Source organism: Bombyx mandarina, chromosome 06, assembly GCF_030267445.1.
Source record: "Bombyx mandarina strain Sakado chromosome 06, ASM3026744v2".
In the NCBI taxonomy this organism is placed as follows: domain Eukaryota; kingdom Metazoa; phylum Arthropoda; class Insecta; order Lepidoptera; family Bombycidae; genus Bombyx; species Bombyx mandarina.
The window spans coordinates 8054312-8081437 of NC_143213.1; the positions used below are offsets into that span (position 1 = coordinate 8054312).

General features: G+C 36.2%; 1 protein-coding gene across 37 annotated transcripts in view; it reads left to right on the top strand.

Moving 5' to 3' along the window:
• Nucleotides 1–27126, top strand: part of scrib (scribble planar cell polarity protein) — a 101158-nt gene that overhangs the window by 9817 nt on the left and 64215 nt on the right. For 33 of the 37 annotated variants that reach the window (XM_089728320.1, XM_089728312.1, XM_089728327.1 and 30 more), the window contains exons 3-9: nucleotides 13452–13620; nucleotides 23210–23330; nucleotides 23428–23720; nucleotides 23801–24046; nucleotides 24158–24327; nucleotides 25063–25152; nucleotides 26393–26502. In XM_089728320.1, coding sequence (XP_089584446.1) covers nucleotides 13452–13620; nucleotides 23210–23330; nucleotides 23428–23720; nucleotides 23801–24046; nucleotides 24158–24327; nucleotides 25063–25152; nucleotides 26393–26502 — 1199 coding nt within the window. The remainder of the gene's footprint in view (nucleotides 1–13451; nucleotides 13621–23209; nucleotides 23331–23427; nucleotides 23721–23800; nucleotides 24047–24157; nucleotides 24328–25062; nucleotides 25153–26392; nucleotides 26503–27126) is intronic. The other 4 variants (XM_089728314.1, XM_089728321.1, XM_089728334.1 and 1 more) reach the window with 1 other exon arrangement.

Genomic DNA, 27126 nt, shown 5'->3' on the forward strand with positions numbered 1-27126 from the left:
GTACAATAGGCGGTCTTATCGCTAAAAGCGGTTTCTTCCAGACAACCGTTTAATTACCCAAAATTCTGAACAGATAAAGATACAGCAGGTATGTTGCGGTGTACTATTAATAATACATTATTAAAGAAAATACATACATACATACAATAGATATAATATACCGTTAAATATAATATGAAATCACTATATGATTTATATTCCAATATACTTACATACATACTATACATACATAAAAAATCAACAATATGGATAAAGCATAAGCAAAATTGAGTCAAAATGAAGGAATATTCGTGTCCTAGCTCAGTTAAATTCTAACTCCAATACATTTTAACATAACAAACCAACGGAAGAATATTGCCTATCCTGTAATAAAACAAGACTATCACTTATCGCCATGATGTACCCTGATATCAATTAATGTAGGTACGTGATTTTGTTCTGATGTCATAATTACATCTTAGTATCTCAATTAACCGCAATTTGATAACAATCATAAGTCATTTTTAATTACCATTTAATTTTTACAAATGACTATGAAACGTTTTTGTGTTTTCAATTTTTTTTAGGTTTTTGTATTTAAATACAAGACAGGGACTCCTAATAGTTTATTTCAGTCCGTATTGTCAATGATACTCAACGCTGAGACTATTCAATAGGTACATATTTATTAATTACTATATTTATTAATTATAATTATGTGGAATTTATGGGAAAAATTTAATATTGGCTACATTTACTTGAGATTGAAGCCGCAAACTTACTGACTCAGGAAGCTTTTATTCCCCGTGTTCAATGCCGGACTCAGACATAATCCGGTCTGTTCCCCCCTCGACTAAAAAAAAAGTATGTATGGAGCTTTCAAAACAATCGGGTCTGTACCATGCCCCATCTCCATGAATAACAGGGATCATTTACGATCAGGTGAGCTGTAAGCTTATGTGGCCTTGAAAGCAACAAGAAAATCTCATGAAAGAATGAAAAGAAAATCTAAAAAATCATGGGAAAAAAATGCAGAACTCGACAGAAATTACCGACGAACATTAATTTGAACAAGAAAACATGAGCAACATATGGACTTAATGGAAATATATTTGCCATTCTATTTAAAAAACTTCAATTTCTTAGTTGAAAGTAACATCAATGATTTTGTGAATTTAAAATCATCTTCATAAAATATTGTATAGCGTAAATACATTGGAATGTCATCTTATATTAATTAGTAGTAAGTCTACTCGATTGTTCTATGATTAAACGATCCAGAATAGGCGAATAACGATCGAAACATCGAAATAAAGACGCAAATTCCTATTCTCACTTTAGTCTAAAATACGCGCAATAAAATTCAGTCACGCGCGATTTGTATTAGCAGAGATTTACTTATCTCCAGCATGTCATTCGCGTTATGATTTAGAGCTACATTTTGTTTACGAGAAATAAACGGTCGGTCGGATGTCTAAGTTCGTCTGATACATTAAATATTCAACTACAAGGTAATAAAACCAAAATGGAGGGAAACATCCGAACTGAGAGCAACGGCACATTTACTGCCGCAGGTGTGACTAATCCACATGCGTGTCACCGGAATATTTGCGGCGAATAATCCGATATGGTCTTAACTTTACAATTTGGCGGTATTACCAGTGTTTATATAATATCTTACCGATACTAATTTATTATGTCAATTTGAGAATTCGTTTATTTTTTTATATCGTTAATAAATTGTTAGGGCTTAATTTTCAACTGTAGCGAAACGGTGTCTTAGTTAACCGACCAAATCATGTCTCCAATCAATCACGGAAGAAAACTTATGGCTTTTTCAATGTTCAAATAACGATCAGATCCGGGTAAAATTTGAGTTTTTGATAACTATCGCCATACTAACTTCGTAAGAACGAGACAAAAAGCAAACCTGTAGGTGCTAGAGAGAGACGGAATGTTTCTTCAAATTCATACATATAAAATTACTACCTATCTACCTACGATTCACCATACTCGCCGAACCCGTCGCTTGCGACGAAGGGCTCGTAAGTAAATTAACCCATAGACACAGCCCACTGAGTTTTGTCGCCGGATCTTCTGAGTGGGTCGTGTTTCCGATTCGGTGGTAGATTCTGCGAAGCACTGGTCTTGCTAGGGCCAGTGCTAGCAAAACTTCCTGCTTGAGCCCCGAGAGTTCACCTACACGCTAGGGTAACGCTGATATGGCCTCTCAAGGCTATCAGTATAGGTAGGAACAAAAAAAAAACGAAGAATTGCGAGACATATGTCTCAATTGTAATGGAATGGCTATACTATCATGTGAGCGATGGCTCTGTAGCAATAAAGCAGGACAGTGCAATTAATATGTACGACCTCACAACACGTCCAACCGAAAATATCCATGTTTCAATAGTTCAAAAGTATCGAAATACATAAATAGCAAAAACCATCACCCCACAATATCATTGTTGCCCTACAGTTGTCTGTAGGACATCCGAATCAAAGTAGTCGTAAATATAAAAAAAGTAATTCCGCGTAGTTGTCTACAAGATAGATGAGGCATGAATAAATTGAAGTAATGTGAACTTCGTTAAATATAATTTAAATGTTCCCATTGAATAAAATATATTATGTAACCAACCGAATTAATCTGAATTGAGAATTAAAAAGTGAACTCTTAATTGTGTTTGACATCTACGGCATTTTTTGGGTTTGATTAATACATGTTGATAATTAAATACGAACGCTCAATGATTTTGCATATTGGACTCGAAGTAGATTCCACACTTAACTTTAAAAGTATAATTTAATGAAGTGAGTTCTGCGGTCGAAGCTTGTGTTACACTCGAATAATAATGGCTACAGAATAAATGGGCATTTCTTATTTTTGGTACAAGTTTATTTTTACTATTCAATTAAGGAGTAGAATTGGAGTATTTTTCTCAGCGCTATTCAATTTATATCTTAAAGAAAATCATGAATTTCTGCGAAATGCTAATTCGCAGTAACGTAATATTCCTTTGGAGACGGTTTTTCTCTCAATCTAATTTAGCACTCTCATCTCTTTTCATCGCATGTAATTGTAACATTTCGCTAAATGAATTTTCTTGAATTCGCTGTTTGTTCTTACGAGTACCTTAGTTACTTTAACTAGAGGTCCTGCAGTAGTCAAAATTCGACTATAATTAATTGGAATTGTAAGTTTGTACACTATTATGATTGTATTTTATACTTCTATAATCACAAATTTCGCCAAGACTACATACACTATTAAAAATATTAACAAAGATAAAAATATTAACAAAGATATTAAAATATAAACAATATTTAATCTCAACTTGACAACAGACGTCAAGAACAAAAGTTTGACAATAAATTGTATGCATGCGTGTGTGTGCGTCAAATACATGGTATGTAGTGTGAGTAATGCTTTCTTTATTGATTTAATGTATCTTTTATGCATTATTTTAAAAAATTATTAGCATTGTGCACTTCTCTATATTCTCTATAAGTGTGGAAAATTTCATACTCCTCCGTCCGCGCAATTTTCGTTAAAAGGGATACAAAGTTTTTGCTTCACGTATTAATATATAGATAGGTATCACGTGGCAATAATTATAGTACACATTACGTTTTTAATTGAGCGCCGAAGGAAGAATGCAACGTCTTCTGAGCTTATTTGATTTGTATTTATGTATGTTTGCACGTGTATATATATGTAGTATGTCTATTATATTTCCAAAGCATATTGTGTAGTCTAAATATTTGAAGGGTTTCAACATAAGAAACGTTATTAGATTTATCGCAGCTGTGAAAGCAACATAGGGTTTTTCAATATGGTTTCTGAATAAATAATCAAATTATATGCAGAAGACAAGCAAAGGAATAAAACATAGTGTTCATAATAAACATTCAAGCTATATTTATTTTATGATTTTTAACATTATAGTTCATATTTTAATTCTGTTGAGTTGCTGTATTTTTTATTGGGTGTATTACACGTTGCTCTTTATATTTCGGGGCCTATCACTGTTTTGGCTACCGGACTCTATAAATCACAAAGTGAATTCTGCTACACAACCTGAGACATAAGGGTGAACTCTAAATTACCGGCATTCAATGCCACATCCTTCCTAGTGAGTATTTGCCTTACCACTAGTAATTTTTGGTGTTCGTGCCTACCATATTAAATGATATTATTAGTGACGCGAGTGACAATCCATTATTGATAATCTTGGCGAAGGCAAACATTCAATAGATTATTTAATTCAAACGTGTTGCGACCCGCTGGTTCCCAACATTCAATATACCGGACGATAGATCACAGTATATGACATTCGTTCGTTGCTTTATTTTATGAACAGAACTCAATAACGTTTTAATGGGATTCCAGCGGTGGCAAGCCACGCGAGACCGCCGACGACTAAAGCTCGCTTCCATTTATCGAACCATTATTGTTTATGTGTTCGCGACCTATAAAATTTCTAGAAAAGTTGTTTATGGAGGGATTTAGAAAAATCGCCTTTCGTCATAATTTATTAATACGAAATTTTGAACGTATGATGGAAATTTACGTAACCATCGCCTGTTGTTTAATGACAAATGGGTTCGACGCGTAGCCACGATCGGTCGCCTGCGGGTAAAATAGCGACTGACAACTTACGTCACTTTTTTAAATATTCTTACGTCACTTAGCTTAACCGAAAGAAATTTAAATTTTTTGTTGTTAAGATACTACGTGATGTATGATTGGTTATTGAATATCGTTAAAACTAAGATCCTGTGCAAAAAAGTTACTAAATTCGGAATTCGTAACGTTCTATCGCTGACGTCACTACCGTACAAGTTGTTGATTGAATTTTAATGAAGGTGATTCACCTTCTTGTTTTGAAAACATGTTCTATATGACATGGGCAAATATTACTCAAACGGTTATCAAGTTTGAAAAGTTAAAAACAAAGAAAAGTTAAAAATCGTCGTAAAGAATACGATGAAAGACCATTAGCTTGCCTGAAACAGATTTATTGTAAAACTATTGTGTTAAGTATAATATCTTAATAACATCCTTAACACTGAGCTTTCATTGAGATGTAGTGATTAGATTCTTCTTGCCATTTATCTCTCAAGTTTTATCTTATAAATCTAGAATAGAAATTTAATTTTAAATAAATTTATAACTATTTTTTTTTTAATTTAAATTAAATTTTAGTCAGCCGTTGTAACTATACTAAGATATTAGAACTCATATCTCAAGGTGGGTGGCCGCATATACGTTGTAGATGTCTATGGGGTCCAGTAATCACTTAACACGAGGTGGGCTGTAAAATAAAAAATAAAATTTATGCCACATTGCAATTGAAATCTAGTTGATAAGTCGAAAGTAACAGGATTATAACATTGTTTTAAGTGAAAACAATATTAGTACGCCTTTGAAAAAACGAGTCTGCATTTGCATAAGAGTTGTCTAAGTAATTAAGAAATTGCAAATCCCTCAAGGTTTTTAATTTATTGAGAATGGAAATGAACTCGTGAAGCAATGACATCCTCCAATCGAAATTTAATTTCCTTCCAAACTAAATTTTATGTACAGTTTTAAAAATTTTGATCAAACTAAATGTAGACCGGTAACATATTGGTCATTAATTAATTATGAACAATATTGGATTAGAAAAAGAAACTTATAAGTATGTCGGAGGCGGCGCCCGGGATGGCTGAGCGGTAGTTTCGTCATCACTCGCATTCGATTAAACTCAGTTTAGTCAATAAAACTTTTCAATAATAATTATTGAAACTCAATACACACAACTTTCACAATGACAGGATAAACCGACAGTTTCGTTGCACATACCGACAGACCGACTGACTGACTGACTGACCGTCAGAGACTCACTGCTGAGACGGACGGAATCACTGTCTGACACGAATGCCACGACTCTGTCCACGTACCGCCATTTTATAACTGTGGCGTTACGGAGTCTACCCTTCATTTTGTGATATTTATCAAAACAACATTTCATCATTTAAAATAATAATCAAAACCACCGTCTTAATATTACTAAAAGTCGTCAACCACGACACGGCCATTCTGTCACTTTGACGTTTGTGTATCGTTGATATTCCGAACTATTGACCCGGATGCGACACGGCCATCCTGTGTTACACACGTCCTCGTGTGTTAATCTGAAACAAAAGCCAATACCGCACAGTATCATTCACGCTCGGCCATATCTGACCACTCTACTAAACTAAAAGTCTTGTGTCATCACAAATTCTATAACGACATTGAAAGATTACACAAACGAAAATAAGTGATTTACTACTGCTGCAAGTTCTCCCCGTACAATTCATGTACACAGTAACTAAGTCATCCCTGTGACTACAAGTGTTCAATGATAGTCATCCCTGTGACTACAAGTGTTCAATGATAGTCATCCCTGTGACTACAAGTGTTCAATGATAGTCATCCCTGTGACTACAAGTGTTCAAAGTGTTCAATGATAGTCATCCCTGTAACTACAAGTGTTCAATGATAGTCATCCCTGTGACTACAAGTGTTCAATGATAGTCATCCCTGTGACTACAAGTGTTCAATGATAGTCATCCCTGTGACTACAAGTGTTCAATGATAGTCATCCCTGTGACTACAAGTGTTCAATGATAGTCATCCCTGTAACTACAAGTGTTCAATGATAGTCATCCCTGTGACTACAAGTGTTCAATGATAGTCATCCCTGTGACTACAAGTGTTCAATGATAGTCATCCCTGTGACTGCAAGTGTTCAATGATAGTCATCCCTGTGACTGCAAGTGTTCAATGATAGTCATCCCTGTAACTACAAGTGTTCAATGATAGTCATCCCTGTGACTCTAATCGACAGTCATCCCTGTGACTCTAATCGACAGTCATCCCTGTGACTACATATCAAGTCCTTTTATGAGAACCGTCGCATAGATTTCTCGACAAGAGAACATTCGGCACCAAAATCCAAATAAAAATAATACGACTCACCAGATTGTTCTCATTTACCAAAAATACTCGATATTACACAGCTACCGGCATGTCGCTCCGCTCGGCCGGTGAATAGTTGACCCATCGAGCGCCGACAGACGGCGCTTGCGTCCCATATCTCGTATTGGCTGCAGCAATCACGTGTTGATTGCGACACGGTCTTCCTGGCTGTACACGTCCTCGTGTGATGGTTAACCTACAATCAAAAACATCCACGAGAACACTTGTTCCGCTCGATCCCTCCTGACTACACTTTATGACTTATCGGAAAATTTAAAGTCATCAAAGCTTTAAACTGTTTTAATACCATTTTAACCAAATCAAACAATAGGGTATACAAAGTTCATTATTCAGCAGCCAGAGCACGTACCACAGTCGTTCATCAAACTTCAAATTTACTCTGTACAAATCAGGCATAGCTTACAGGAACTCAGATCAAAGAAAACTTCCGAGTAAAAATATCTAACGCCACGGCTCTCCAGCCGACCAGCAATCGCAATTGCCCTCATGATGCGCATCCACAGCGTGGATCGCCCGTGTGCATCACCCGCTGACTACACACGATGGTCTTTATAGACCCCGACCTCCGCCAGAGCCAAACGCGCACCGCGCACCCACGGACTACTTGAGTTGCCTCAAGAGACACCGATTTCTACCGGGCTACGACTACGTAATAGCTACTGGTACGGTCAAACACAATACGGCCGATAGACTATCCTTACTCGAGTTTTCACCACAATTTTAAGCTTGCTCTTCATCATCATCATTTACATCAACCTCGATTGGTATGTGTCATGCTGGCATTTTTCTTAGCCTATCATGTGGGTATTTGTAAGTACGTTTTGAATTTAAAGCTTTCAATGTGTAACGGTCACCATCCAATACTTCAACTACTTTAAACGGCCCTTTAAACTTCGTATCTAATTTCGTTTGATTACGCTCTTCGTTTTAATGTGTGGACGAGCTCACAGCCCACCTTGTGTTAAGTGGTTACTGGAACCCATAGACATCCACAGCGTAAACGCACCACACACCTTGGGATAGAAGTTCTAAGGTCTCAGTATAGTTACAACCGCTGCCCCACCCTTCAAACCGAAATACACCACTGCTTCACGGCAGAAATAGGCAGGGTGATGGTACCCGTGCAGTCGATGGCACTATACGGAGCACCCGTCTGGTGCCACGTCCTTACCCACGAGAACGTCGCCGCGCTGTGACGCCGGCAGCGCGCGATCGCAGTCAGAGTTATTCAAGGATACCTCACAGTCTCCTACGAGGCGGCGCGCCCTAGCGCAAGTGTAGCTGGAGCGCGGGGGCTCCAATCTCGGCAGTCCGTGCTGGAGGCGTGGTCTCGTCGTTTGGCGGTCCCGTCGGCCGGCCTCCGTACCGTTGAGGCGATCTGCCCGGTTCTCGCAAACTGGGTAGGCCGCGACCGCGGAAGACTCACCTCCGGCTACCTGTGCAGACTCACAAGACATTTTACCACCACGCAAACTTTTTACCACAGCAAATCTTACCAGCCACCACGCAAACTACAATTTTACGGGTTCCACTTCTCCTACACGATGTTACTCCCACACTGCGGAAGCCAACCGCAAACACTTGTCAAGCACGCACAAGCACGCACTTCACCAGAAAAACTTGCATCCGCCAGCGGGACCCGAACACCGCCGCATCGCCAGACACGAACGCACCGGACGTCTTATCTTACAGGTCACGACGACTTCAGATGTGTCAATTTTTCTTCCCCACGGAAACTTGCTTGCTTTCTTGTTTGCTTGCTTGCTGGAGCCCGAAGTCATCGAACGTGTAATGTTATTGGTATTTAATCTAGTAGATTCTAAAATTTCAGCGACAATTCACAGTCTCATGTCCTGGTTTACTGCACTAGTGCCATGTAACTCTAGCAGAAGTCAGCCGCTTAAAATAATTCTTGTCGGAACTACCCACTTGTCATGACAGATCCATTATTGCGATCGAAGTTTTACTTGAGATTTGCACTTGCCTTAATTTCTTGCAATAGCTTGTTACGTGTTGTATTTCCGCTAGTAAATGCCATGTGATGAAGTCGACAGTCAAACTGGGCAACATGAGCCAGAACGTAAGATGTGACGATTTCTTCGTGGCTCAGATCTTCCATCGAGGTAACAGAGACGTTATTACACGACTTACGTATGCTGCATTCACGCTCTTGTGGCGTACCAATACTAGTATTCTGATCTGCATCATGTTTTTTTGCTGTTCTTCGGACATGTTCAAACACGTAACGCCAGTGAGAGTAGAGTCCTGATCCCACTTCTGATGTCGTAGGCGGCGGCGGCGGATGGCTGAGCGGTAGTTTCGTCATCACTCGCATTCGATTAAACTCAGTTTAGTCAATAAAACTTTTCAATAATAATTATTGAAACTCAATACACACAACTTTCACAATGACAGGATAAACCGACAGTTTCGTTGCACATACCGACAGACCGACTGACTGACTGACTGACCGCCAGAGACTCACTGCTGAGACGGACGGAATCACTGTCTGACACGAATGCCACGACTCTGTCCACGTACCGCCATTTTATAACTGTGGCGTTACGGAGTCTACCCTTCATTTTGTGATATTTATCAAAACAACATTTCATCATTTAAAATAATAATCAAAACCACCGTCTTAATATTACTAAAAGTCGTCAACCACGACACGGCCATTCTGTCACTTTGACGTTTGTGTATCGTTGATATTCCGAACTATTGACCCGGATGCGACAAGTACATATAAGAAAGTTTGTATGTTTGCTACTCAACTAAACAAAAAATCTGAATGAATATGTGTGAAATTGCGTATAAAGAGTAACTATAATCCCCTGATTAATACATAGAATAACATTTATGACAATGACCAGACAACGCCGGATATATCCGTTATAATAAGCACGATAGTGTCTTCGATTTTTCATGATTACGAACCAGCGCAAGTGAAAATCGCATATCGAAATATATAAATATGAAAATACGTTGTTTTTTTTTTATTGCTTATATGGGTGGACGAGCTCACAGCCCACCTGGTGTACAGTGGTTACTGGAGCCCATGGACATCTACAACGTAAATCCGCCACCCACCTTGAGATATAAGTTCTAAGATCTCAGTATAGTTACAACGGCTGCCCCACCCTTCAAACCGAAACGCATTACTGCTTCACGGCAGAAATAGGCAGGGTGGTGGTACCTACCCGCGCGAACTCACAAGAGGTCTTACCACCAGTATATATATTCCAATTTCTAAGTTTTTTCATCAAAATGTTTGTCAATTTCTGAGGATCTCAATGTTTTGCGATGACTTTTCAGTGAAGATTAAAATACCCGTAAAATATTATAATAATCAAAACATAATCCTCGTGTCAAGTAGGTGGCGATATTCATGTTGTATGTATATCTTATGGACTCCAAAATCACATAAGATCAGACGGTCTATATTATTTTGCACATCGCAATATAGAAAAAGTTGACATTTGATAGGCGAAAGAGGTTACTTAACTAATTTTTAAAGGAAGTAAGTACCTCGATACCGACTGGAATGCTTTTAAAATAAAAACCTTTCAAGATTATGGATATAAAACTACGAATAACGGATATGGGTACCGTCAACACTTTGAAAGTACCACCACACACCCTTTCCATAAACAATTTGGTGCACTTAGAAGCGGAACCCATGCCCATACGGTATTCCAAAAATAGCTAGCGCTACTTTTGGAAAGCATGTTAAGTATTATCGTTCCGAATTGTTCTCGAACAGTTCTTGTTCTTAAAACAAACGTTTCCTTCATTGTGATTTGTTACAGCTATGAAAAGGTTTTTAAACTGAAAGTCCGACTGATAAACAATTAAATTTCATTACGACGTTAAGAGTAGGTTTTCAAGTGAATTTCAATCAAGCGTTTTCGCTCACCACTGAATGAACGGCTACTGGTTTCTATTATATAGACGCCATTATGAATTTCACTGACCATTTTGAAGATCCAATTGTATTCCAATAAGTCTTTCCTGCCCTTAAAACCGGAACGAATGACAGCCTACGAATGAATGAATAACAACTTAGAAACAGGCAGAATTTTTTTGGTGGTACTACAGCTTAAACGCTGAGTTTTATAATTGTGACCATAAAATATTTATAGACTTGTATTTCGAAATAGTATTTTTTTTATTATACGTATAGGAAGTCGTCTTGCTGTTATTAATTAAGTTTATAACAGTTTGAGTTCCGTCCTGTAACATTTTAAATAGTTGACGACGATACGCCCGTTGGAGTTCTCGTCCGAAAACCGGAAACCGGAGCGCAGTACCGTTATCATCATGAAATTAGAAAACTGGTTTGCTGTACCGACTTTATACTAATAGTTTACATATTAAATGCAAGAATTTGCAAACCTAATGATATTCAAGTTCACATTACCATTGATAGTACAAAAAAGAAAATGACATAAATCGACTATGTACCTTACTTCACTTTTAAGTATCTTTGGGTTTTAGTTTTTGAAATAAACAAAAAAATGTAACTTAAAAATCGATGTACTTCGTTGAAAAAACATTTATCGACGAAGACAACGCCAGGGCCACTACATACCGATATGGAGATTGTATTACTTAAGAAATTGTTCAACTCAACCGATCTTCTAGAGTGAGTTCACGTCTATTACTTGAAGCTACTGCGTTTACCTATAATGCAAGAGAAAAAAAGATTAAGAGAAGATATCTACACCAGACTGAAATAATCTTCCCTCTTCAGTGTTCCCCAATCGCTATGTTCTTTTTCAGAAGAATTTCTAAAACAGTTTGCTCGGTAAACAGCGGTACTTGCATTAGACAACCTAGCTTTTTAGCACGTGTGTCAAATGATCAAGCGATCGAAGACGTTAAAGAACTTACTAACAATATTTGTATTAAATATCTCATAAATTTAGCAGAATAATAGTGAAGGCCTTATTGTCTTTTATTTATCAAGTACTATGTGCTGCGAAATTTAGGATCATTGGCATACTGGTATTCTTGAATAAAAACTCAATTGTGCAGTGACACAAGTGCTTCAGTTCCAATTGATATCAATGAAGCAAATCAACGACAACAACGTGTTGTCTTTGAATTCGCCGAATCCTGGAATTATTTTTATTTTCATTACCTACACAGGTGAATGAGCTCGCGGCCTATCTGATGTTAAGTAATTACTGGAACTTATGGACATTCCAATGGGAATGCCATCACCAACCTTGAAACATGCGATCCAAGTCTCAACTCCATGTGCAATGGTTGACCTTCAAACCAACCAATATCCATAACTGCTTCGTTGCAGAAATAAGTGGGGGTTTACAATTGTAATGGTTTAATAATTTATATATTTATATTGTACCACCAGTATAAGATATGTTTTCATTTCCAGTACAAAAACACTACTCGTACTATTGTTCGAAAATGTATGCCTAGACTAACTCACAGAATATAATAATATTCAATGATGCTGTAATTTTTTTTTATATTACAAAACCAATATACATATGCTATATGGGTGAGCTATTTGCGCGTATGTATTTTCCAAAACTCGGTCTTAAGTTCTAAATCGAATATATGACCGTTGACATGTAGGAGACTTTTTGCGCTTGGAATCGGCGCTTTTTGCAAGTGAAAATGCAACAACGTTTTCGTAGTTTTGGTGTATTTAAAATTGGTTTGTGCGACCTTGTTCTCATACGCTGCTTACATTGTTTTATTAAACATCTCGAAACGTGGTATAATAGCAGAGATTTGTACGTGGACCGTATTGTTTACGTGTCCGTGTTCCATTTTTATACCTACTTGCGACCTTAAGCTCGTCTTATTATATTTTAATCAATTACAAAATTTTTTTTTTTTTGTTATTGCTTATATGGGTGGACGAGCTCACAGCCCACCTGGTGTTAAGTGGTTCCTGGAGCCTATAGACATCTACGACGTAAATGTGCCACCCACCTTGAGATATAAGTTCTAAGGTCTCAAGTATAGTTACAACGGCTACCCCACTCTTCAAACCGAAACGCATTAGTGTTTCACGGCAGAAATAGGCAGGGTGGCTGTACCTACCCGTGCGGACTCACAAGAGGTCCTACCACCAGTAGAATATTCCTCATCTTTGGTTTAAAGCAAGCGTGATACAGAACCGATTTTTGGTGTAATATTTTGGAAGGACAATGTTGAAATGTTTGACGTACATACGTGTAAACAGTTAGGTACACGTGATATTTCGTTTCATTGTACTGTTTACTATAAAACAAACAAACATATCGTCATTTATGAAATATTTACAAAAGTTGTGTCGTAATTTGTGTGTGTTTCAAATGTATGGAACGACTTTCTATCGACATCCATATTATACAATTGATTGTTTCGTGTAGTCGAAAATGTGGATGAAAATAATAAATTACAAAAACGTTTATTTTTTTTCTAGACATTCCGGATATACCTGAGGACATCAAGAAGCTGCGTGCCCTCCAGATCGCGGACTTCAGCAGCAATCCTATACCAAGGCTGCCGGCCGGCTTCAGTCAACTTCGGGCCCTTACGGTCCTCGGCCTCAATGATATGTCTCTTACTAGTTTACCCAACGATTTCGGCAGGTGAGCTATTTCAAGCTTTATCTAGGTCAAATAATAACCTGTTGCCGCCGTAAAGATCCAGATGTGTATATACGGCGATAAGGCGTTATTTGGTTGTACATAATATGTATGAATATCAATAGCTATTGAACAAGAATTATAGTAAGGTTTCCCAAGAAATAAGGAAATTCGAGTAATAGTTTTCTTTTTTCTTTAGTATATTTATTGTACATCTCTTAACTGAACTATATTGCATATATGAAATTGTAGAGGTTTGCCACGTTAAAATTACTGGAAATAATATGTTCAGACTTTTCTGTTTTAGTTGTGATACTTTGTATGTATTTGAAAAAAAAAAACTATATTTATCTATACTTCTATACTAATATTATAAAGAGGAAAGATTTGTTTGTTTGTTTGTTTCGAATAGGCTCCGAAACTACTGGACCGATTTGAAAAATTCTTTTTCCATTAGATGTCGACATTGTCCCTGATGAACATAGGCTACTTTTTTTAAAAATTTTTTTTTGTTTTTTTTTGTTTCATGTGTGTTTTGATGTTTCCGAAGCGAAGCAAGGGCGGTTTTTTTTTTTTTTTATTGCTTAGATGGGTGGACGAGCTCACAGCCCACCTGATGTTAAGTGGTTACTGGAGCCCATAGACATCTACAACGTAAATGCGCCACCCACCGTGAGATACAAGTTCTAAGGTCTCAAGTATAGTTACGACGGCTGCCCCACCCTTCAAACCGAAACGCATTACTGCTTCACGGCAGAAATAGGCAGGGTGGTGGTACCCAACCGCGCGGACTCGCAAGAGGTCCTACCACCAGTAATTACGCAAATTGTAATTTTGCGGGTTTCACTTTTATTACACGATGTTATTCCTTCACCGTGGAAGTCAATCGTGAACATTTGTTGAGTACGTATTTCATTAGAAAAATTGGTACCCGCCTGCGGGATTCGAACACCGGTGCATCGCTCAACACGTATGCACCGGACGTCTTATCCGCTAGGCCACGACGACTCGACGGTCGCTAGTATTTAATATAAAGTTAGTAAAGTATATTCAAGTTTTAAGAATTTACTACGTGCGTTTACGTGATACTAGCGTACGTGATATTACCTGAATCGCGCTTTTAAATTACGTGGTCCTGATATAATAATGCAATCGTACCAAAAAATCAATATTTGGGTACACATAGTACAACAGTCGGATAGAATATTAAAATGCTCTTGCGAAGATAGTCAAAAGATAAACATTAAACATAATAATAATAATAATAATAATAAGCCCTTTATTTCTTGCTTTACAAAGTTTAAAAAAAAATATGATAAATATAAATGTATGTATAAGTATTTAGGATGTAAAAGAGTTTTGTACTAAATCAGTAAAATTTAGTTAGCAAGAACCCCGGATCGGGTAAAGGCCTCCTCCAAAGATGCCAAAGCGTCTCTATCCTGTGCCACGTCTATCCAGTTTGGGTCAGCTGTTCGTCTAAGAGACATTAAACATACTTTGCCTTATTAATATCCGATCCAATTATGGAAGCCATTTTCCTTAGCGTTAGATTTCAAAGTGCATGCAATATTATACTGTTATTAGCTACGGTGGTATTCAATTTACTTCTGTAAATCGAGTTTTCGCCTACACGATAATTTAAATTAAATCTTCATAACAATATGTGAACTATGATTCATATTATAAATGAAATAGATCGAGCAGCCTCTATTGAATAACAATATATAACAAAAAAAAATAGAGTACACTAGCGACCCGCCCTCGCTTCGCTTCGGTAACTGTAATTTATTATTGATATCTCCACTATTTAATGGATGTTATTATACATATAAACCTTCCTCTTCAATCACTCTATTAAAAAAAAACCCGCATCAAAATCCATTGTGTAGTTTTAAAGATTTAAGCATACATAGGGACCGAGAAAGCGACTTTGTTTTATACTATGTAGTGATAATACGAAATTAAATGTTCGACATTATTAACTCAACCTTTTAACGCATGGCTGAAATATAGTTTTAAATAGCCTATTTTAATACGTTTTAAATCCGGTAACGTTATATGACCATTTGGTACATGTAAAATGAATGAATATGGTCTGATTAAAATACATAACGCACCGATGAATGTCCCCTAATTAACTCGTAGCCAATATCCCTTTTTGGGTCGGCCGCTTTGTTAATAACTAACCAACTGTAAAAAATATTTTTGAACATTGTCTCGTAAATAATCTAAATCATTACGCGCCTAATAAGTAACAAGAAGATTGCACGTTATAGCGCACAACAAAAAATGGTTTTCGTTTGTATAAAATTAATAACTTTTGTTGAGAATTAAAATTATGAGACGAATACAGATGAAACATCAAACAATAAGCTTAATCATACTCGCAATTCGAAAAATAAAATTTGTTGTCAAATAAAATACGCAACGTCTCCTTAATTAAATTCGTTGTCTTAGTTATAAATTTCAATTCTAAATGAACGCAAAATTGGTACACAGTAAAATATCATTACTTTTGTGAAAGTAATATTAAGTCTTACAAGAAGTTATTTGTTTGTTCAATCTTCGTTTGTGAAGCGAAAGCGAAAGTTCGTCTGGGAAGGTATGATCCGCTCCAAGCTCCGTCTTTTATGGACGCAATTAAGGAACAAGCTATATAGAAATTACGTAACAGACTTCTGAAGATAATTACACTTTTCAGCACGAATGCATCGGCATTCTGTTCGTGAACTTTTTATGTTTTAAATAATATTGTTTTTGTATTAATCTACAACGACGAGATCATAGTGCACCTGAGCTTCTCGCTGGATCTTCTGACTGGGTCGTGATTATGATCCGGAGTTAAAAGCAGCGAAGCAGTGCTCTTGCTAGGGACAGAGTTAGCAATACTTTCAGACCGGGTCCGTGAGTAGCTAAAATAACCCTTACGAATACAATGATAAATATATGTCACAAAGTGAACGCCGCGATACTTCGAAACACGAAGACTACTGTCTTCAAACTGAAAAGCACGAATGCTTCGCAGCATAAATAGATAGGATAGTGGTGGACCAATACATCCCCCATTGATATCGAAGAAAATTCCGGTAAAAGTATATAAAACTGGTCATTAAATGATGAGCTCTTAAGATTTAAGTATAAATAAGTAAAGGCTAAATAAACTTAAACCTTTTCCACGAGTAAATCACGGCTGAAGGTCGGTGTTGAAATATCAGACGTGTGTGTCATGTAGGTCGTTTAAGCTTTATATCACAGTCACGCTCCATTGAATCGTACAATCCATAATATTGATGCGGTGACTAATGATCAATAAATACTCCTTAATACGAGATTGCAGTTCCGTTAGATAACAAAAATAATAAATAAATAACTGGGACCTAATTACGGACGGTTATCCGGCCCCAAATTCGGATCCCCTGTGTTACGGGTACCAAAGACTGACATGTTTTATTATTATTATTTTTTATTGAATATATGGATGGACGAGCTCACAGTCCACCTGGTGGTTACCGAAGCCCATAAACATTTTTTTTTTATTGCTTAGATGAGTGGACGATCTCACAGCCCATCTGGTGTTAAGTGGTTACTGGAGCCCATAGACATCCACAACGTAAATGCGCCACCCACCTTGAGATACAAGTTCTAAGGTCTCAAGTATAGTTACAACGGCTGCCCCACCCTTCAAACCGAAACGCATTACTGCTTCACGGCAGAAATAGGCAGGGCAGTGGTACCCCCCCGCGCGGACTCACAAGAGGTCCTACCACCAGTAATTACGCAAATTATAAATTTGCGGGTTTCATTTTTATTACACGATGTTATTCCTTCACCGTGGAAGTCAATTGTGAACATTTGTTGAGTACGTATTTCATTAGAAAAATTAGTACCCGCCTGCGGGAATCGAACACCGATGCATCGCTTCAACACGAATGCACCGGATTTCTTATCCGTTAGGCCACGACGACTACAAAATCTACGTTGTAGATGCCGCCACTCACCTTGAGATACGAGTTCTAAAGTCTCAGTATGTTACAACGGCTGCCCCGCCCTTCAAACCGAAACGCGTTATTGCTTCACGGCAGAAATAGGCAGGGTGGTCATACCCCTACCTGTTCGGACTCACAAGAGGTCCTTCCACCAGTTAGATACATACTTACACACGTTTAAATATATACATATACATAGACAATAAACACTCAGCAAGGAACAAACAAACCTGTTCATCACGCGAATGTTTGCTCCATGTGGGAGTTAAACTCACGACCCTCGGCACAACAGTCAGGAGCTCTAACTACTCCATCACTGAGTCGGTCAAAAATAATAATTGGTAATCGCAATAATTACAAAAATGAAACCGCTATTAGTTAATTCACGACTTAGTAACAAAAAAGAAAGATCCATAATACAGCTCAAACATTAAATGTTGATAAACAACGGTCGTTGAATGTACGTTCTGTAATAATCTAAAATTATCATGAGCTATTTGATCAATTACTTAAATCGCTACCAAGAATTGAAACCGCTTTCAGTTTATTTGATCTCTGCGTGGATTAATGAAAAATAATTTCATTTAATAATTCAATACATTGATATATACGCTAGTATTAACTGAATTAATTATGTGGTATGTAGGTACGTGAAACACAATTATGAATCTCTCCAAAATAAGCAAATTATGAAATTCACGTTCCATTTTCTCTTACCTTTGAGGTCCCCTTCGTTTGATTTATTGGAAAATTGAAAAGCTTTCGCATTTCAATATAAATAAAATGGTTTTATGGTAATTGGGGAAAGGTTTAGGAAAAAAAAGAAAAAAACGTGAATAAGTAATGGCATCCCTTTGATTGAAGACGACCCTTGCCCTATATTTATAAACACAAACCTGGACGGTCTGTATATTCTAAGTTTCGTAAAGATAGATTTGTTAAAGCAGGATCAATGTTGCTTTTAATTCATGCATCGTTTTGTTTTTAACATTGTCAGAATTGTTCTCGCGGAATACATAGCGGTAAGGAGGGAGCCATACGCCATAAGCCATACGATCTCGGCTCGAATTTTAATGGGTATTTATTTGTTAAATTATTTGCGATAGGGCATAACCTCCTTAAAAAATATCAAAGTGAATTCGATTTTTGTGTTTGCATCAAGTTTATTGATGTATAATTCTGATAAAGAAAAAAACTGAGTTTCCCTGCGAAATTCAATTAGTAATAATTTTTTAGGGCGATGTTTGAATTACATCAGAATAGAGACTATATCCTCTCTTAAATCTAACGTATGAGTGCTTTGTAGCCTAAATTTATGTTACAATTGTACTGATCCTTACCGTCTCACAGAAGGTAAAGTAACCACACGGCTTTGAAATGGCATATTGTACGTATTGACAATCCATTTAATAATTACAGTCTGTTTATGGAACTACTAGTGTTACCACTAGTATATATTGTGTACTGTTTATAAAAATATCAAAATTTATAAATGATATATTCTTACATTTAGGTCAGTATTCGTCGAAATCAATTGGTTTTTAAAAAAAAACCTCATTTCGTCATTTTTAGTGAATAATTGTAGTTCACTTGACATTATTGCTAATACCGGCTATCAAGTAACACACGACGTGCCTCGAAGCCTATTATTCACAAACAAACGTTATAATTTGTGGTTTTCCTTCTTAATATAATGTTTAAAGTGCTCGCTCACCTGTTGTTGTGAAAATAGAAAGACCTCCGGGCCACCGATAATCCTTCCTCAGAGATGTATACATATTACTATATACATCTCATTTATTACTCACGGAATTGTATTTCCATATAAAAAAGTGAAAAAACGACTAACAGTACAGTAACAATTACTACATAATAGATAATCTATACGAATAAATAAAATTGGAGTGTTTGTTTGTTATAATAAAATAACCACTTTTTACTAAATGCGTAATTATGTATACACAGTACATATACCTTTTTTCCGGGCCGGGGCCGAACCTCCTACGAGGTCTCCGCGCCTAGGGGGCGCGCGGGCTATGTGGGACTGGTCCGCGACTGCGAAACCGCGGCGCGGGTCCAAGGATGTTTTTAGGGTCCTACCCACTAAACGACTCCCCTGCACTCTTCGACAGTACATATACCAAAATAACATTTTTTTTTAATTTGTCTGTCTGTCTGTTTGTTTCGGGTAATATCTGGAACGACTGGACCGATTTTGACGGGACTTTCACTGATAGGTAGCTGATGATATAAGGAGTAACTTAGGCTAATTTTTTACACTAGCTTTGACCCGCGGGATCACCCGCGGTACGACAATAACCGCGGGTAACATCGCGGAACTCCGCTAGTATGTTATAATTCTCGACTGCTAGTAATAACGTAAATGTTGCGGTCCTTATCTTTATGATACGACGAAATTCCTTAACAGTGTAAGACGTTTGTGAGCACGTGCTAAGAACGTATTAAAATTAGAAAAAAGGTATACTATCCAAAATATTTCAACTACCGCAAATTCTTATCAATAATTACAATGGTGGCCATACTAATTAGGCCACAGAAGTGGGCGAAATGTCTGGAGATCACATTCATTCTAGCTTTGTCTGTAAACATTGGTGCTACTCTTATTCGGAAATTACACGATATGTTAAGTAAATTAAGATTTTTATATCTTAAAGACCACATTGTTTTTCTATCGAACACTTTAACAATCTGAAATAAAAGTAAAAAATCACTTTAAGGGATAAAACGTTATCAGTAGTAAGAATTTTATTGAGTGAGGGCGGAACGAACATTTATATTGCAGAAGTGCTTTATCTTATCACTAGCGACCCGCCCTCGCTTCGCTTCGGAAACATTAAAACACACATTAAACCAAAAAAAAAATAAAAAAAATAAAAAAAAAAGTAGCCTATGTTCATCAGGGACAATGTCGGCTTCTAATGGAAAAAGAATTTTTCAAATCGGTCCAGTAGTTTCGGAGCCTATTCGAAACAAACAAACAAACAAATCTTTCCTCCGTATAATATTAGTATAGATTTCAAAAAATAAAAATGACATACTCCCAACTTGCATTATTTATTTACTCCTTCCAAAAACAGTAATTAACGAAATATTCGTTCATTGCGAAAATGATTTTGTTTCCATTGCGGTTTTACGTATTGTATAATTAACAAGAAAACATCTTTGTTAAATTGCTATTTCTGGAATTAGGCCACGAACATCGAACCATGCTAACTGAAATGCGCTTACTACAGATTCCTATTGTTTATTCGTTACACTAATTAGTCTGTTGGTATAGAACGGCTTGAGTGAATCAGTGCGCATTGGTACAAAACCGGCGCTAAGTACTTTGACATCAGCCATGGAATGTGGCTTCAAGGCTCTAAACAAACATGACGTGGCTCGAAGCGTATTATCAGTAAACAGCACGCTGATTTTTTACCGTACATTTAAAAGTGTACAACGTAATCGTTTTATTTTGATCGAAAGTACCGCCAATCACTTTAACTATTTTTTATAAATACTTAAAGATCCTACATCATACTACAAATGGAAATCATATGACGACTTAAACGAATTTGAAATATTTTTTTTTTATTGCTTAGATGAGTGGACGAGCTCACAGCCCACCTGGTGTTAAGTGGTTACTGGAGCCCATAGACATCTACAACGTAAATGCGCCACCCACCTCGAGACATAAGTTTTAAGGTCTCAGGTATAGTTACAACGGCTGCCCCACCATTCAAACCGAAACGCATTACTGCTTCAGGGCAGAAATAAGCAGGGCGTTGGTACCTACCCGCGCGGACTCAGGTCCTACCACCAGTAATTTTTTGTCACTATTTTCATAAAACATTTTCTACCAATTTAAAGGTTAATAATTACGTTTATCTACTATCTACTAATATTACGGATGAAGTGTTATTTTATGAAGAATCGAATCACTATATTTTATATCTAATAAATTTTGGGTGCTATATAATTATTATTCAATTCGTATGTTTTGAACATTTTGTGAATTATAGTGGTGTGTATCGATTTGTGCAGCATAATTGTCGACTTTAGCTGGTTTTCTATAAAACCGTCACAGTAACTAACTAAATCATGTGCGTGCTTTATTAAAAAATCATTTTAAAACACATAAAAGTATATTTTTTAATTGTGTGTATGGGGTGTAATTTCATAATGATTCGACGAGTGCCACGCCCACAGCTACTTGTAGAATTCACTCTTACGTTATATTTTAGAATACAAACAGCCAACTAGCGTGAAGCATTATACAGTAGCAGCATTTCGCGCGTTTAGCAGGAAGTCATACAGTCACGTACTTTTTACCGCTTGTAATGCAAAATCTTTATTCGTGACTACACATGTAAAACTCCCGAACCTTGGAATGCTTGCTAACATTTTATAACAGTGTCATATTATTGTCTATACAAATTTGTATATCTTTCGTATTATTACAGTTTCTCCACTACTAAACATAAAAGGTAATTGAACGTAAAACAAGGTATCGAAAAAATATACGGAGTTCCTCAATTCAATTTGGTAGATTGAAAAAATAAACTGTTTTGGATCTGATAACATTCTTGAAAAGATGACCGCCATTATTGTTTTAAATTCTGTAGAGTTAAGAATATGTTTGTGTTATATTGTATCTAACCTTGCAACGGTGCATTCTACATGGTGGGAGACGACAGTCTGCGGCAATCATTCCATTGTGTTTCCGAGTCGTTGGTTTGCCTCATCAAATTATTATATCACACTGTTCCGTGAAGGTTACAGCTTACAATATCCATGTTGCGAGAAATTGTTTTAAAAAAATGATTACTGAGTGAAATATATAGTATATTTATATCAATAATACTACTACTCTATGATACCTTATGACAATAATACTATAATAAATTGTACTCTTTTAATATACGCTTTTGCAGCTTAATATTCTTGGCAAAGTAGCCGGGTTCATTAATGGAGGGTTTCTTTCCAAAATATTAAGTAAATATCAACAGATGAAAGATGATTTGGTTTAAGCGACATTTTTGCAAATTTACAGGAGTGCTATTTAAAGTTTAAAATTTGGAAGAAATATTATGACAAAAAATCTTCCTCACCTATTTGAATGTGGTAAACATCATTGGAGTTCAATCAAAACCATTGATTGAGTTATTGAATTATTGATGCTAATCTATATATATAAAAATGAATTGCTGTTCGTTAGTCTCGCTAAAATTCGAAAACGGTTGGACCGATTTGGCTAATTTTGGTCTTGAATTATTTGTGGAAGTCCAGAGAAGGTTTAAAAGGTAGATAAATATGAAAATGCTCGGAATTAAACAAAAATAACAATTTTCTTTTTCCTTTGATGTGTTCCCCGTCGGACGGATTCCTTTTGTTTGTTTTCTCTTATTTATCGATTGAGGCACCTACGAAGTCTGCCGGGTCAGCTAGTACCAAATAAAACGGTCCTTTAATTAAATCTCGCTTAAACAAAATAGTCTTTCACTCCTCGATATACAAATAAAGATAATATAAGAAAACATAAATTCTTAAGCAGATTATGCAAATATGGTAAATAAAAAATAGTATTTGTTTCTTTACAGTTTAGTGTCACTTCAATCTTTGGAATTGCGAGAAAACCTACTTAAGTCACTGCCAGAGTCCTTGAAGAATTTGACCAATCTCCAGAGACTAGATTTAGGTGATAATGAAATTGAGGAATTGGTAAGTACTCGCTTAAAAATAATAATAATAATTATATTGTAGCGTCGCTGTTGTTAGGAATTATAAACATAATTCAATATATTTTATGCTCATGCAGCCAGGGTTTATTGGAGAGCTTCCTGCTTTAGAAGAACTTTGGTTGGACCATAACAAGTTGCAGTATTTGCCGCCTGAGATCGGCAATCTCAAAGCGCTGATCTGCTTAGATGTTAGTGAGAACAAATTAGAGAAGATACCAGAAGAAATTGGCGGACTTTCATCATTAACCGACTTGCACCTCTCCCAAAACATGTTAGAATCCATACCCGATGGTATAGGTCATTTATACAAGTTAACTATACTGAAGTTGGACCAAAATAGATTACATACATTAAACGAAAACGTTGGAAGGTTAGTTCACTGTTTAAGATATGTTTCATTTTGTTAGTTTATCTTGAACTATTTATAAACTCAGCCTATTTCTCTTACAGGTGTACAAATCTACAAGAGCTTATATTAACGGAGAATTTTTTAACGGAATTGCCTGACTCTATTGGAAATCTCAACAAGTTGACCGTTTTGAATGTAGATAGAAATTCGTTAGCCGAAATTCCGATGGATATCGGTAATATGACGCTGTTAGGGGTCCTAAGTTTAAGAGATAATAAATTGACGAAACTGCCGAACGAATTGGGGAATTGTACGTCACTTCACGTTTTGGACGTAAGCGGAAATCGGTAAGTCTTAATTCAATTGGAAACTGTATCGTAAAGTAATCATAAATACACCTTGGAATCAGTTTAGACTATTTTATGTCTTATGTTGATTATTTCGATGATATATTTCAGGTTGCAATACCTTCCGTACACGCTGGTAAATTTGGAACTAAAAGCGGTGTGGTTGTCCGAAAACCAAGCGCAACCACTCTTGACTTTCCAAACGGACAGAGACGAAAGCACCGGGGAGAACGTCCTTACTTGTTTCCTCTTACCGCAGCTCAGTTACACTCAACAACCAGGTAAGAAGGAAAGTATTTCACTCAATGTTCACACGCTGCTGATACGCTTTTGGTGTTAGAAAAACTAATGAAGAAACAGTACTCGGCTCAGAAATGTCCGAGAATAGTCTTCTTAGAAATCGACCGATCAGTCAGTGTGTACTGCCTTGCCAAAACTAGCAAAGTCATGATGCGATTTCACCTCAATTGGATGATGTTTATTTTTTTATTTGGATCACCTTGAGTTCACTGACTCGACTGTCGTTTGCTATTTACTCAATAACGAGTGTTACATCCCTATTCCGAATGCTTTTAATCTGTCACGGTATGGCACAGATAATATTCGAATATTATGTAGTACTACTATTGTATAGGTGCACTTTGATTTTTTATTCTATTTCTGAATCTTTGGAAACGTACACCTAATTAGTGAAATTTTATGTATATAATAAGTATCTACTTCAATAGTGATCACACGGATTTTGTTTGTTTGTTTTTTTTTAATATTTTTTACGCAGTGTTTATCTGCCGTACGTTTTTGTGAAAGTGAGGCTTTTATGGTAAAGTTTGCGCCATTGCTTTTTCGAGCTTTCATTTTGTTGTGCAACTCTTAGCGAGCAATTACAATTCAAATTGATTTCAATTATGATTGAAATTGATAGTAATGGATAAATGAATACAATGTAAATGCTCTCTAACGCTTATGTTTTGTTTTTGCTGTGTATATACTAAATGCACTTGTCACACCACGAATAGAGCTGGAACACACATCAGAAGTCGGCAGTGGACAGTGGTACAGGGATCACAAATATATATCACGGTCGGGGGAGATTGATAATATCAAAGGTAAGACTCGCATAGCTTCCTTCACTGTACCTACTACACACAAACTCGATCCTATTATGAATTTCTTGAATTGGTTTCTTTCAATCTGTATTATCACTTGTAGATTAGATTAAAATGCGCACTGTATATTTTTAATTATTTTTATCGGTGAACATCCCAGAAAATAAGTTCATTGTACTTTTTAGTAGACTTTTTTTTTAAATCTAAATTAAATTATGTCGCAGGTTTTTGTGATTACGTTCGTTAAAACGTTCCATATTTAAAAAAATAATAATTAAATGATGCAATTTATTTAGTGACGTAAATGTGGACAAACAATTACATTTCTTAATGTCTAAATACATAATAGTTGGTTGATAATTTTGTAACGAATGTCAAACGTAATACCTTTATCGAAAGTTGCATATCTACGCAAGGTCAAAACGGTTAAGGATACCTACGTGATGTTATTATGACGAGCTCGATGTACATAGATAGATATTATTGCACACATTATTTGTCGCCATATAACGTTTCACGTTATAATATAGGTATATACTAGTGGTCCCACAGAATTCGAAATTCGACTATAATTATTAATTTAAATTATAAGTTTTAACATTATTATAGTTCTATGGTCAAAAACTTTACTTCTTTAATCACATATTTCGCCAAGGTTACATTACAGGCAAATAATATTAAAGACCCAACAATAGGTATTTATTCTATTCTCAATTTGACTACAGACATTAAACAATAACAAAAGTTTGACAATTGACAATACACAAAGAGTATATTTATATCTATGGGTTGTGTCAAATACATGGTAGTTTGTGTAAAGTTTTTTTTTATTGGTTTAATGTATTTTTATGCATAATAAAAAAAATCAGCATTCTGCACTCCTCTATATTCTCTCTCTATAAGTGTGGAAAATTTCATACTCTTCTGTCCCGCAATTTTCGTAAAAAAACGGGGTACAAAGTTTTTGCTTCACGTATTAATATATAGATAAATGGCAGATCGAAAACATTTAACACGTAAATTTCTATCGCATTTCCATGTTCATATTCTCATCGCCTTATGTAATTGTGAAATAAACATTTTTTGGTAGTCATACGCTGTTAGCAATGTCGTAAGAGCTGCGTACCTTTTTTTTTTGTAATTTGTAAGCAGCTTCGTTGTGGTTGTCCCGCTTTTAAAATTATTATGGTAACACTACAGAATATACATGTCCGCATTAAAAAGTGTATTGGTTTAACAGATACAAGCGTTTCCCGCGATCGTGATTCGGACAACGAAGATTGGGAGGAGAAGGAGGCGTCGCGCACTCATTCCGTTAAGTTCACGGAAGACGTTTCCGACGTTCGAGAGGTGAGATACTGTTGTTGTTTTTCATATAAGATACCTCCGTACTCGAGGGCAGGTTGGAGGTTTTCGTGTACAGAGAAACACGCTTATAAACACTTTAGGTATAATGTACAGACGTGCTTTCAAAGTGCAGGCAGTACGATTAGAGACGGTAGTGTTAGATTAAGTTGTTGGTTCAGGAGGAAGTTTCGAGGTAACTTTTCAAGACAAAGGGCGTATTTGGCGTTGAGTTCTATACTCGTTGCGTTTGAATAATTTGTGCTGAACAGTTATGTATAATAACATTGAGTTTTTTTAAATATATTTATCATCTCACTGTGATTAGAAATAAAATAGGAATATTAATGTTCAAATTTGCGTATCTCATTAATCGATATTTTTATCTTTTTTATGTACTAGTTTTAGTTTAATAAAGGAACTGAAATAATTTGTAATATTGTTTTTATTTTGGATTATTGTAAATGTATTTAGTTTTTACAATATTAATATAATGTACTGCGAAACAAAACGACCTTAAAATTACATTATTCTCAAATAGAAGACACTATGCTCATACATATGATAAATATCCAGATGTATGTAAAATACATTTAAAATAAATGCTAATATCACTTTTACCGTGAATAT